This window comes from Choristoneura fumiferana, chromosome 12 (genome assembly GCF_025370935.1).
Source record: "Choristoneura fumiferana chromosome 12, NRCan_CFum_1, whole genome shotgun sequence".
NCBI lineage: Eukaryota > Metazoa > Arthropoda > Insecta > Lepidoptera > Tortricidae > Choristoneura > Choristoneura fumiferana.
Genome location: NC_133483.1, coordinates 16,153,194 through 16,167,943, shown reverse-complemented (window position 1 = coordinate 16,167,943; position 14,750 = coordinate 16,153,194). Strand labels below are relative to the sequence as shown.

The 14,750-nt window shown below is 37.7% G+C and overlaps 1 protein-coding gene across 1 annotated transcript in view; it reads left to right on the top strand.

The window, feature by feature from the left end:
* Positions 1–6,587: 6,587 nt before the first annotated feature.
* LOC141433497 (dedicator of cytokinesis protein 3-like) overlaps positions 6,588–14,750 on the top strand; it is a 78,948-nt gene continuing 70,785 nt past the window's right edge. The window contains 4 exon segments of the mRNA XM_074095551.1: positions 6,588–6,846; positions 7,540–7,623; positions 9,623–9,816; positions 11,041–11,189. Of these exon segments, the coding sequence (XP_073951652.1) occupies positions 6,810–6,846; positions 7,540–7,623; positions 9,623–9,816; positions 11,041–11,189 (464 nt within the window). The 5' untranslated portion in view covers positions 6,588–6,809.

Below are 14,750 nucleotides of genomic sequence, written 5' to 3'. Positions count from 1 at the left end.
CTTTCTCACATAATCGCGTACCAGGGTAGAACCTTTGTGCTACTGATGTCATATTGACATTACAGTACCATATCTAATAATCATAGCGAAATTGATTATGAAAAGGTCCATCCCAGTTAGGTATGCGATTCAGTTTCCTCAATTGTGCGTTTGGGCCGCTTGCAAGGTCTAGGGTTCAAAGGTTCAATCATGAACCCTGGATTAGGTGTGACGATTCCACGCTATCTGCTACTAGTGCTACTACTCTACCCCATGTTAGCAGTCAACTTGGAGTTACTTAGTTAAATCTGGTTCGCACAAGCCTGCCGAGCATGCATTCATAGGTAAATCAGTATCGCAAACTATACAGAGAACTAACGTACATATATTAGTATTTGAGGTTAGTATTAGGTGATGCTGGGACCGGATATGACACAATATTGAATATTAGTAGGTATGGATACAACGGCGGACTAAACAACGCAATAACTAAATGAGAGGGCCTTAGATGTTAATGTTTATTTTTAGATTAGGTACTAAGGCTCCGTTTCCACCAGAGATGTTGCGAGGAATTTGTTTGTCATGAACCAATAGAAACGGTTCATTTACCTATCTATCCCCATTTATCTTATTTAATGCCTCGCTCAGGGCATCTCTAGTGGAAACGCAGCCTTCGATTGGCTTTTAAGAGAACTCGTCGGGATTTGAGGCTCCCAGGACCAGAGACTCGGTATCCCCTGCCTACCTTCATTTTACTTACTATTCCCCTAAAAGTCTCTCAGTGCTATCTACTGATTTAAGACATTGCCGTACCTACTATTAGATATTTATTGTGGCATTGCATTAATTGCTCCTATTTACATTTACTTATAATCTTATACGTAAGTGCCACATCTGCCACAGGCAGATCTTTTGGACGGGGTGTTCTTTTTATATTTTTTATTTTTATAGTAAAATATAGATAGATATATTTAGTTAAGGTTTCTTAGGTAAGTTTTCTTTGTCTTCTTCTTATTATTATTTTATTTAATTTAATCATCTATTATTATTATTATTATTATATTTAATACATGTCTAGTAGACATTATAATAGTAATTAACAACGATGCAAATAATCGATCCTCAAAATATCCGCATCTGATTTTCTAGCACCTTATATTATTATCTGGACCTCTACAATTACGATTTGGCAACATGTGGAATATCGCTAGATGGCGTTGGTATCGTGTGGTTTGGTATTGGTCGCCACATACCTACACTCGGAATTCCGTTTCGGAATTTCGATTCAGAATTCCTTAAATACATCACACACTTACGTTTATTTTTAATTTTGTACCTACGCACAGGCCACTATGCGGAATTCCGAATCGAAGAAAACTTCGGACGGAAAACTCCTGTTTGTATGTGGTAGGTCCAAAGATTTGTACGGATTTACTCAGTGGCGGATTTATGTTTTTTATGAGTGTAGGCCACTTTATATCCGCCGCCCTATGTAACTTTCCAAAATAATTTTCTCGTTGAAATCTGCCTCCCCTAGGCCGCTGCCGCCCCTATTCCGTGTATGTGGCGGCCAACGAGTACATACCCCTACCCCTAGGTGGCGGCCCTTAACGTCAAATGAACCTCTCCTCAATGGCGCCATCTAGCGATATTTTTTTGCCTACCTCCTTGTATTACCAGAGTAAGGGTACAGTACGATTACTTGGAGTTAACACTTGACAGATGGCCGTGCCTTCAGTCAATTTTCAACTTTGACGTCATACAAATAAAATGGTTTTTACATAATCTGTAAACGTGGGTAGCGGTATACTAAAAATGACTTTATTTGTATGACGTCAAAGTTGAAAATTGACTGAAGGCACGCCCATCTGTCAAGTGTTAACTCCAAGTAAAATCGTACTGTATATCCTTGTGAATAATGTTGTTTCATCGTATCTTGTCGGAAAAGTTCGTATTTATCTTGCTTTCTCAACTAACTTACTGGAGCTAATTAAATACGAACATATCCGACAAAATACAATAAAAAAACATTCACTAGATTTGTAAGACGTGTAAGGTACAACGTTATAGTTCTAACTGGTACAGTTTTATTACTTGACTAGACTACGTAAAAGTACTCGCTTTGTTGAGTTGTGCAGTGCCTGGTTTTAGAATAGGAATGGGTACTTATTTCTTTCCGCGGGTGGACTTGATGCGAGGATGGGCAGCGGCACTCTCCAATGCCAGTTAAAAACTCCGGACTCCGGCACTGCGGCGTAGAAGCAAGGGAAACTACTCCTCTACTCTTTTTTCCAAAGAAACTCGCCAAAATTTCGCCATCAATCTTCAACAATGGTCTTTGGTTGAAGATTAATGGCGAAATTTTACCTATATGGACAGGTAGTCTCTCTGCCAGAGTGTAGCTAGTAACTTAGACATTAAAGAGCCACTCTTCGTTGAGGCTTCTGGTACATTTTATAAACCCTATGTTCAGTCTGTATGAGTAACCCGCTACAAGGGCTCAAATCTTACTCTTTCCTATGTCTAAGTAAAAACTAGTGTCAAGAGTTGTTTATATAAATTATGTCTAAGCAGAGACCACGTCTAAAATAAAGGAGAGGAAGTTGTCTCTAGTCTCAATGTAGACAGGAAAAAAAACGTAAATGGGTCAATATTCAGCAATGTTCTTGTTATCCTTTAATAAAAAGTGATGATGCTCAGGGTTCTTTTTATGGAAACAAAAGATGATGAATGACAATGTGAAATCTAGTGTGATCGATCATGATCAAAGTTCATGGAACTTGCTATTCCATTGTAATAATAATCATAGGATAGATAATGATGTTTTACCAAATGGTTAAAACGCTTGAATATTCACCAAATTATATCAGATTATGGTTTAATCTAGCAGTAAAATCTATTTAGAAATAAAAAAAAACTTGCCTTAAAATTATTTATTTACATTCTTAATGTACCTAATACATACAAAGATCGACTTATTGACTATTTTTTCGCAAATGAGCCCATGGATCTTGAAGCATTGATGGGTGAAGGTAGTCATCAATGTTGCTCTTGTTGTTTCTGGTGTAACTGCTGTTGCTCTCACTCTGTAAAATACAAAAGGAACCATGAGATCAAAATTATCCAAACTTGTACAAAAGAGTAATGTGACTGGCTGACTGACAATATCCAGCCAAAACCGCTGAAATTAGAGATTAGAAATTTTGCAGAGATAGTCCCTGAGAATCATAGAGATGTACTAATGATATAAGTATGAATAGAATAGTGAATGAGATTCGTTATAGGGGTTTTCAGGTATGAGGGCCAATCAACTTTTTTACCGACACTAATCTGTCCGTGACATTTTTCAAACAATTGCAGATTTTTGTAAGTAAACATGTTTTTTCTGTAATTTAATAGTTGGTGTACATGAATACATGCCATCCTATGTAAGTTCAACCTATTAAACCGTGAAATATCTTGTTGGAAGTACGATTTTTTGGTAACGCCAGAGACAATTTTGGCAACGCAGGAGACGCCCAAAGTGTCGGTAAAATAGTTGATTGGCCCATGAACAATCAATTTAAGGGAAGCTTATATAATGACAAATTATTTAATGATATTAACAATTAGTTAATAAATGATTTCTGTCTGTTTGGACACAAGACATTTACGTTGATAATTGATTATATTTACGTTGTTGTTGTTATGATATAGGTGCGATTTGTCATTTGGACATCTAGCAGAGTTGTCACAGGTGGCAATAAGGCTTAATATTTAATGTGGCTTAGGCGTAATATTACCTTTCTAGAAACCCACCTTGCAGCTAACCAAAATGAATTGGATGACAACGCAATAGGGTAATTTAATGAACATTATGTTTAGATGTCCCAATCCAAGTCTTTTTTCCCCAAAGGGGTGGAATGGTCGCTTTGGGCTTAAAACCAGAAAATTTCATAATACCTTATTCACTAATACCCCTTTCAAATTACCATGGACTCATAATACCTAAATGTCAAATTGTCTCATTCATTGAAATTCATTACGACTGACCTAAATAAAACGTCATATTCTCTAAATAACGAAAGATTGAAATGCACAATTCCTTCAAATACCAAATGACCGAAATGACAAAATATTAAATAACAAACCAAAAACACCTAAATGGCAAAAAGCCTAATTTTTTTTGTGCCAAAAGATTACCGTTGTGGCAGAAAAAAATTTGCCATTCTGCAATTTAGTTATTTTGAGACCAAAATGTTTTGAGATCTGGAAATATTGATACAAAGGAAAAACAAAATTGAGTAGTTATAAGCCCAAAGCGATTGCTTTCTACCTTGAACTTGTGCCGCGTGACAGTAAAAAGACGTGAATTATTGGGATTTCGAGAGAATTAGACAATAAACAGATACAATAGTATCTGATCACATTCCCGTACTACATGACTAAGGTTGCCAGGTTTGTTACAACTCAAAAGAAAATATGACTGCATGACTAATAAAAATATAAGAAAGGTCTGCCTAAAGCAAAGGGGCCCCATGTATAACTAACACTACCCCCTTTGTTTTAGTCCAACCCAAAACAATACAATGACTCTATTGTACACCAGAAATTGTAAGCGATACAGAAAACAGGTACACAAGAGAGAAAATTACAAGGAATTATTAGGATTAGGATTCGAACATTTGGAAAATTTCACTAGTACAATACAAGGACTAAGTACTATTTTATTTTCGTCTTAATAAAGTACTTACACCATAACTGCTGTTCCTCTGAGAATTATTTCCCCATCGGTTGTTGTGTCCATTCCCTCTTCTGTTGCCGTTTTGGAATCTGTAGTTTTGGAAACTTTGAAATCTCTGGTTCGAGCTTCGTCTCCTATCTTGCCACTTGCCTTGCATAGGCGTGCTTTGATTAAATGGAATGAAATCGTCAGACATGATAAAAAGCAAATCAAATACTTTTAAATTAGGAGAACAACAATCAATCACTCAACTACGCTACACCCACGCGCTTACACTTCAACTAATCGTCATAGACTAACCAAAAAATAAACCAAATCAACCAAACCACAGACTACTAAAGCTAGGGATGCGCGATTTCAGTTCGATTAATCGACGAGAAATTTAACACGAATAATCGATAATTCTTTAATGACGATTTCATCGAAGCAATCGATTATTTCGTAGCAATTAATCGATTTTTGTCTTTTTTTCAAATTCTTGATTTCTAGTCAAGAAATTTGGTAATATTTTAATGAACGTGTTAAATTACGTGTCTCACTTACACGCCCAACGTCTAACGAACCCACTACATAAGTGAGACCAAGACCCAGAATTAAGAATGATTTCCGTGATTCCGTTGAATTTTGACACCGGCTCCGCTCTGACACCTACGCAGGTTTATTGTAACTTATAAATTTAAATTATCCGCGATTAAGTGCTGTAACGATACTTTTATGGCAATTCATCGATTGACTGAAATCGACTAATTTCAAATAATCGATTAGTCAGCTCAGTTATTAATTGATTTCTATCCCTCCCTATTATAAGGGATGGGATACTACAGATATACATAAACTAACTAACCAAGACTAAGGTGCTCATGAAATAAATACCCACAACTCATGTGTCAGTCAGAAGTACCAACAAACACACGAAAAATGTCCCGCTGTGTAGAGCCAGCAGGGCTACTACGAAAATCGAACTCGAAGTTCGTATCGTACCGTCTCTCTCGCTCTCGTATTAAATAGTTTAAGTGTCAAAGGGACCGCACGACACGAACTTCGAGTTTCGAGTTTCGTAGCCCTGCTGCAGATATCATTGGTAAAAAGTTATGTTAAAATCAATTAAGAAACGTACTAGTAACTAATTTTATAATATGTAAATTAATAAATGGGAGAAGTTTTACCATTTCCGACTTTACCACTTTCAGAATTTGGGCATTACTAGCACTACGACCTTAATTTAATTTAGTGTTAACAAAAGATTTTGATGGCTTTTTTTTCGTCCCTTGCAATTAAATGGTTAATGATTACTTTTATTATTGATCTTTTTCAAATGTAGTATTTTTACAATATTGTTTTCGATACAATGAGGGCTATCGTTTTTTGTCTCACTAGATGGCGCACTGTTGCGTGAGGTTTTTAAGTATGGCTTTCAAAGTCTGTTATTACGGGCTTGAAAACAAAGTTTAGATTAAAATCATATTTAATACACCTTAAAACCGTACCATAAAAATATCGAGCATGCCACAGTGTTGCATAGTCCCCGTTTTGTTCGGAAAAAAGGGAGGACAAAGATTTCCGAAAGACAAAACTGTCTCAAAACACAGACATTCATTGGCCCGGACCGCATATTTGCCATAATTAATTTCAGATATTGGAAAATATTTACAAAATTATTCTAATTATAAATAAACCTGCGTAGCTCACCCAAAAACTATGAGATTTGACATTTCGGAGACCTCACGCTACACTAGCGCCTCTAGTGACGAATTCATACGCGATAGCCCTCATTCCTTTTCTTTCTTTTCCCTTCATTTTTAACGAAATATGTATAATCTGGCAGTTAACTATTTGAGGTATTTGATAAAACGCTCTTTCTGCTAATTTGATATTTTTTCCCGATTTGACAAAGATAAACAAGGCCTCTAATTCTAATTAAATTAATTTGGCGTTTGGCAATACTGTTTCAGCAGTGTCAAAGTTATTTTATTAGTCGATTCGTTCGATTGTCTTTCTTCTGGATTTTATTATTCGTGTTTTATTATTCTTGATGAAACAATAAGCTTTTTACGATGTTATTGTGAATGTCGCATACACGTTAAGTGTAAGCTTTAGACAAAGCAAGATGTGGGTGCCCACAAAGTCTCCGAAATTAGCAGTTGGTAAGCGAGACCTTTTATGTATTCAGTCGGCAATATAATACATCCTGTCCGGAATTGCAGCGGAAACGTAAAAAAATATGTGCGTAATGTAAATGTTTATAGGAATGAATCTAGCATTGCGTCTCCCTGACTTATTTAATTCTTATTTAGCAACATAACAAAGGCATGATAGTAATTTTTTAATAATTTAAAGTGTCCTAAAGTATTAAATATGAACCTAAAGAATTTGTTTATTGTATAGGACACAGTATGTAGCTTTAGTTTCCTGCGCTTCCTGTTATATTTTTATATTGGGTCACTGAACTTTCAAGATCAACAAAGTGAATATTATAATATACATTTTGTATGTCAAATTATTTTCTCTTTTAACCTTTCTTGTTAACTTTTCAAGTTATATAATATGCTTTCACAAGTTACTAAGCATGCTTTCTGTTTCCCTACCAAAATGCTACACATTTTTTTAAATGGTTCTTGAGTCAATGAAATAAAACTTAGGACATTAAATCTGATAAATTTAAGTAGTTATTTTTTAAAAATCTTATATTTGACAAGACTTAGACTTAGGTGATTAGTTATTTTAGCCTCATCGGGAATCGCTGAAACAAAATCATCAAACACACAATTCATGTTACTACATCTAATTCTCTGTGTTTCACTGATCTCTGTTATCAATTTATAAAATTTGTTTTACAGCTGTCTACAACTGGAAAGGAGATGTGAGATCCGGGCTACCCTTGGAGATTGGAGAGACAGTTCAAATATTAGAGGAACATTCAGGTACAACAAATTGTAATACATACATCCTTTCATGAACTTCTTTCTTGAGATCTTTTTTTTATAATGCTGGCTTATAGAGAATTGTTCAGGGCAATCAAAAACTTGGGTTCTAAGAAGGCACCAGGATATGACTTGATAACAGGAGAAATTCTTAAACATCTACCTAGAAAACCAGTTGTGTTTTTGACAATGCTTTTTAATGCAATTCTCAGAGTTCACTATTATCCCCAACTATGGAAAATATCACAGATCTGCATGATTCCCAAACCTGGAAAGGCGCCCACCGAGACCAGCTCCTACAGGCCAATAAGTCTTCTCCCAGCAATCTCTAAATTGTTTGAAAAAGTGTTCCTAGGGAGACTGAAACCAATCTTAGATGAGAATAACCTGATACCTGATCATCAATTTGGCTTCCGGGAGCAACATGCTACTGTGGAACAAGTACACCGTGTAGTCAACAAAATAAGGCATACACTAGAGAAGAAAGAGTTTTGTGCGGCTGCCTTTCTAGATATACAGCAAGCATTTGACAGAGTGTGGCATAAGGGGCTGTTATATAAGCTGAAAATCACATTGCCAAACTCGTGTTTCATGCTGCTGAAATCTTACATACTGGGTAGAAGGTTCCAGGTCAAATATGGTGAGGAAGTTTCAGGGCTATATGAAATTAAAGCTTCAGTGCCACAGGGATCGGTGCTCGGTCCAGTGTTGTACTCAATATATACATCAGATCTACCTAACATCAATGATGTTGTAATGGCAACATATGCTGATGACACAGCCTGTCTCGCAAGCGACAAAAACCCATCAATAGCCTCGCAAAAATTGCAAACACAATTAACTGCAATGGATCAGTGGCTTGAAAAGTGGAGAATACAGCCTAACGTCCAAAAGTCTGTACAAATAACATTTGCCCTACGAAGGGGAGACTGCCCCAGTGTATACCTGCGAGGAGAACAATTACCCTCTGAAACATGTGTGAGATACCTTGGTCTCCATTTAGATCGAAGATTAACCTGGGCCAATCACATCAAAAAAAAAAGAAAAGAAGCAGATCTTCAGTTCAGAAACTTGTATTGGTTAATAGGTCGACACTCTCCGCTGACGCTGGAAAACAAGCTATTGGTATATAAAGCAATCATAAAACCCATTTGGACCTATGGTATACAACTCTGGGGAAGCGCCAGCAACTCAAACCTTGAAATACTGCAAAGGTTCCAAAATAATGTCCTAAGAACAATAAGTAAGGCACCATGGTTCTTGCGAAACTCGGAGATACACGAATATTTAAACACACCAACCGTGAAAGAAGAAGTCGTCAAGTACTGCAAGAGATACAAAGAGAGACTACAAACACACATAAACGAGCTTGCCAGGGACCTGTTGAGCGGCAAAGATGAAGTGACAAGGCTAAAACGCTGGCAAATACTCAAGCTAGACGAGAGAGAATGAAGTCTACTCTTCAAGAAAGAGGAGTGTGCTCGATGGAGTACCCCTCTTAAAAGTTAATTGAACTCACACATTATCTGATTATGGCTGTAGCATAGCTGATTGCAGATTTGAAAAAAAAAAAAAAAAAATGCTGGCTTATAAGACTAGAATGTAGAATTTTCATTAAATTTCTTGCATACATTAATGTATTGTATATGTCCTGACTTTTTCATAGTCAAAGTCAAAGTCAAAATTAAACTGACTTCCTGTTCATAGAGGACAGGCCGCTGTCAGACTAATTACAAAAATTATATTTTAATTTAGTTATAATGAAGTCCTTGAACTCTTGTTCTAAGAGGAGGCCTGTGCCCAGCAGTGGGACGTATATAGGCTGGAATGATGATAATGAACTCTAAAGCTTCGCAATGTCAGAGCAGTCCCTTACACTACTTGCAAAATTGTTCCACCATCTCTTTCTAGATTTGTCTCATTACTGGTGGCTCTGGTATACAATTATGGGAACCAAATCCATAGTTTTATTCACGATTATCATATCCCTGCTTTTCAGGATGGTGTCGTGGCTTCAGCACAAAGGACCGTTCAGCATGGGGTATCTTCCCCCTATGTGTGGTCTCGGTCCGTCCCTGCACCGTCAAAGGGTCGGGACCAACTGCCATTGCCGAGCTGAAGGATGATCCATTGGTTCGGGAGATTGCATGTGTACTGAGGGAATGGGCCAGACTATGGAAGAAACTTTATGTGGTAAATAAATAATGATCAAAGTTTTTGTCATCCTTGAATTTGAATACTTATTATTTGAATTAAGTGCCTTATTTAAATTAGACTTTTTATTTTAATGGTTATTAATTAACTTTCGTGTAGTAAAAGAATATAATGGTTTGCAATACCAGTACTCATCAGTTTGATTTAAGCCCAGTACATGTCACAGCCTGAATAAAAAGAAATATTTGCACCAAAATTTAATCTAAATCTATACTAATTTAATCTACCTAAATATAAAAAACTTATAGGAAAAGATTTGATTGTGTTTGTTTGATTAGTTGTTTGTAATGGATAAACTTAAAAACTAAAACTAATTGTAAAAATACTTTCACCTGTGGAAAGCTGTATTATTGGTGGCTGTATTTTATCCGGGGAACATTTGAAGTTTAGTTGGGATGCAGATCTAAGTTGCTAGCAACATTTTTTTTTTTTTATTTGTACTTTGGAATAAGTAGCTTGAGTTAAAACATGTAATTCATTCATGACTCAAGTGAGGTAATTATAGATGAACAAAGGCAATACCCTACTGTATTAGCATATTCTAATGACATGTTTGCTCTTTTGAAACATGATTTTAAAATTACCATGAGGCTTATTCATGGTTTAACTAAAAGTTTCCACACTAAGCAAATTGTGTTTACAAATTTTTAAGTTGTGTTTAAGAAAACGACTGACTGACAACTGACTTCTCGATGCCTAGCCCAAAATTCTTGGAGATAGAAAGCAGAAACTTTCTATGGTATTGACATGAATAAATTTGTGAAATTGTCAAAAGATAGGAGTTCTGTTAAGGCAAATGCTAGTTGCCGTATTTATTTATTTCGCACACAGAAATTCAGTTTTTTTTTTTCCTAGTACTAGTCTGTATTGTAATAAGTTTGAACAAAACTGATGACGATGTTGTCTCTTTTCACAAGTCTATTTGCGATGTGGAACCTTTTCACAAAAATAGTCCTAGTGTCATTGTATTGCTTGACAAGGGAAGTTATTATGTGAAACTTAATATGACAATATTCTATAACTCTCTATCTATTAGGAGATAGTAGATGTCCGTAAAATACCCTCGGATACTGCCGACCGTTAGAAACTCGCACGCGCCGTTGTAAAAACTAGGGGTGTTTAGACATAGGCTAGGCTAGCTGGTAATGAAAAGATGTCGAAGCTCTTCCTCATCAATACTTAACCTTTTTATATGTTAACCAGGAACGAGAGACATACCGGTTCAGTGCTGTGGCGAAGGTGATGCGAGAGTTGCTGAGCGGCCGGCGCGCTCTCCTGGCCGGCACTTTGACCCAGGACCAAACAAGAGCGTTGCGTCTCAAACTCGTTGCTAAACTGGACTGGGGGAACCGGTAAGTGGCTTTTTAAACATCGCTATTAAGACGAGGCACCAGAAAATTTCCACGTTCTAGTATTTTTGTACAGTCACGAGGGTGCCATGGGCACTGGTACTGGACTGGTAGTGCGACTAAATAAGTGATTATCCCAGTTTGGTAGATAAAATAACGTTAGATACAATCGTTCGTGAATTTTGTACTATGAATTCTGATAGTTCCGGAATACTTACTTTATTTATAAAATACTAGCTTTAACTCGCAGTTTCGCCCGCGTTAGAAATACCTTCAAGAGAAACATTTGTAATCTTAGGCCCGGCGCCCACTATCGGCACGGCATCGCAGGTCATGACTTTTAAGTCCTCGGCATACCTAAAAGGACGCCTCGGCATAGCTCGGAAGTCTTCGGTAGCGTAAGGCATACCTAAGGCTACCTCGACATAGCTCGGATGTCTTCGGTAGCATAAGGCATACCTAAAGACGCCTCGGCATAGCTCGGAAGTCTTCGGTAGCGTAAGGCATACATAAGGACACCTCGACATAGCTCGAAAGTCTTCGGTAGCGTAAGGCATACCTAAGGCTACCTCGACATAGCTCGGATGTCTTCGGTAGCATAAGGCATACCTAAAGACGCCTCGGCATAGCTCGGAAGTCTTCGGTAGCGTAAGGCATACCTAAGGACGCCTCGGCACAGCTCGGAAGTCTTCGATAGCGTAAGGCATACCTAAGGACGCCTCGGTATAGCTCGGAAGTCTTCGGTAGCGTAAGGCATACCATACCTAAGGCCACCTCGACATAGCTCGGATGTCTTCGGTAGCATAAGGCATACCTAAGGACGCCTCGGCATAGATCGGAAGTCTTCGGTGGCGTAAGGCATACCATACCTAAGGACACCTTGACATAGCTCGGATGTCTTCGGTAGCAAAAGGCATGGTTACATATTTGAATATCGAAAGTTAAAATACCTAGGGGTAAAATTTCGATGTTCAAAATATCGAAAATTAAAAAGGCCACTGTATCGAAAGTTTATATTGTCGAATTGTTAGATAACCTACGTCTAATATATCTAAATTATATTTATCTACAAAAGTGATATCGAAAGATATAAATATCAAAGGCTTCGCTGAGCTCCTATCCCGCTCAGTTAAGGCGCTTCGCGCCTTGACGCAATACTAACCTAACCTAACCTATTGAAAATGAATTACCAAAAATTTGAGTCGGTTAGGTTAGAACTGTGACCTCAACAACGCACGAGCCGAGCGAGCAAAGCAAGCGTGCCGCGGTAGCGGCCGGCGAGTGCTAAAAACGACTAGATTGTGTAAAATAAATGCTATAATAAATCAGATTTGTATGTAAGATATTTTAATTTTAGACATTCAAATATGTTGATATTTACAACTTAGATAATATTGGCTATCGATATTTTTACTCATTTGATATTTTAATCAATTGACATTTCAATCATAGACATTTTGACAATAGGTATAACAACTTTCGATATTGTGATACAATCGATATTTTAATTTTCGATATTTTGAACATCGTCATTTTAATCGTAGGTATTTTAATTTTCGATATACCATAAAGGCCACCTCGGCATAGCTCGGAAGTCTTTGGTAGCGTAAGGCATACTTAAGGACGCCTCGGCATAGCTCGGAAGTCTTCGGTAGCGTAAGGCATACCTAAGGACGCAACCCTCGTCTACCTATAGTTTCGGCAGGCTTCGGGACACGCGCTGCTCTAATTTTAAGCTAGGGACCAGGCTGTTGCGGTGCATTCCTAAGCAGACCTTGGCATGCTTGAGAACTCCTCGGCCTTCCTAAGCAGACCTCGGCATCCCTGAGATCTAGTGCTCCCGAGGACTATAGGCTTTTAGCCTTTTTTTGGTGGCTAGACTCGTAATTAAGGGGCTTGAGAGGCTAAAAGCCTATAAAAACTTTTAGTCCTTTAGGCTAGGCCTATTCAAGACTACTGGTTGGAGGTCGAAAAGGTCTTGCTAAGGCCTAAGCTATTTTAAGGCTAGTCTGACAACAGTGAGTGACACTATTTCCCGACCGTACAATACCGACATGGAAATACCGGCCTGATATTTCGTGTACACGCCCATAGAAAAACTCTTGTCAGTTTGACACCAGTTTGTATGGGCGTGTACACGAAATATCGGGTCGGTATTTCCATGTCGGTATTGTCCATGCCGGTAAATCGTTTCGCCTACAACAGTAACGGTTAACCCTCTGAAATGGCTATGAAGGCTATGAAACTCATTTCTCAAGGCTAAAGCTTCTATTCAAGATTATCAACTTTTGAAAATTGATTAACTCTAGTAATTTTAGTTAATTATATCAATTTTATGGTATTTATTAATTACGGAACAATTAAGATATACAAAAAAATACCTACATAAGATATTTATTCAGCAGTGGGACGTATATAGGCTGGGATGATGATGATGATGATGAAGATATTCAATGTGCCTTTCGTGATGGGTAAATTGTTTCGGCGATACTTAAGTAAAACATTATCTTATTTTATTTTTCTTGAAATAAATGCAATTTTACATGTTCTTTATTTCATAATTGATTTGATGATGGCTTTCTTAAGGCTGAGTCTCAAAAATAGCTTTAGGCTTAACATAAGCCTGTTACTTGAAAAAAAAAAAGACTCCATCACAAAAAGGCCTAAAAGCTTTTATAGGCTCATAGGCTTTTTAAAATGACGAGTCTTTAAAGCCCTGCTTTATTAGCATAGCCCTAAAATAGAACCAATAGGCTTAAATTTAGGGCTAAAATCCTATAATCCTCGGGAACACTACTGAGATCTCCTCTGCATTCCTCATCAGACCTCGGCATCCCTGAGCACTCCTCAGCGTTCCTAAGCAGATTTCGACATGCCTGAGAACTCCTCGGTAATAATTGCCATCAGTGTGCGTCTGCGCGTGTAGGTATGCCGAAGGATTCCTTGCCATGCCGTGCCGATAGTGGACGCCTGGCCTAAGAGTTTGGCTTTAAAAAAGGTTTCGCTACCTATAATTTTTGAACCATAATGGTCGCTCAGATACCGCCATCTTTTGACTGCAGACAAAGTTAACACGTTATCTTGAAAGCTGAGGTACTTCAACGTTCTTGGACAGCGCCCTCTATTCACGATGTTATCCCACGGGAACGCATTGTCGGGATATTAGTCTCAATCCAAAAAATGTGTAAAAAAGTGTATGCCTCATCTTAAATACGGGACTTCTTGGCACTTCTTGTTTTCTTTTAGGATCGGCCTATTGTACTATTACACCGATAAAGAGTATTCAGCGGCGGTATAAGTCTCTTAACGGATGCGACCACCTTGACTTTTACACTAAGGCGGCAGAATTAAAAATTATGAATGATTGACTTTTGTTTGATCCTATACGGCCGATTGACGTCGCCATTATTACAAAACTCACGCGTACGCGTACGTGTGCAATTAGTTGGTCATATCCGGTGGTTACAACGGTTTAATTGCCCTATTGGACTTGAACTTTAATAATGGACAAATGAACACTGATAGCCGAGTTCTGATTCATAAATCGCCGCTTATGTCGTTATA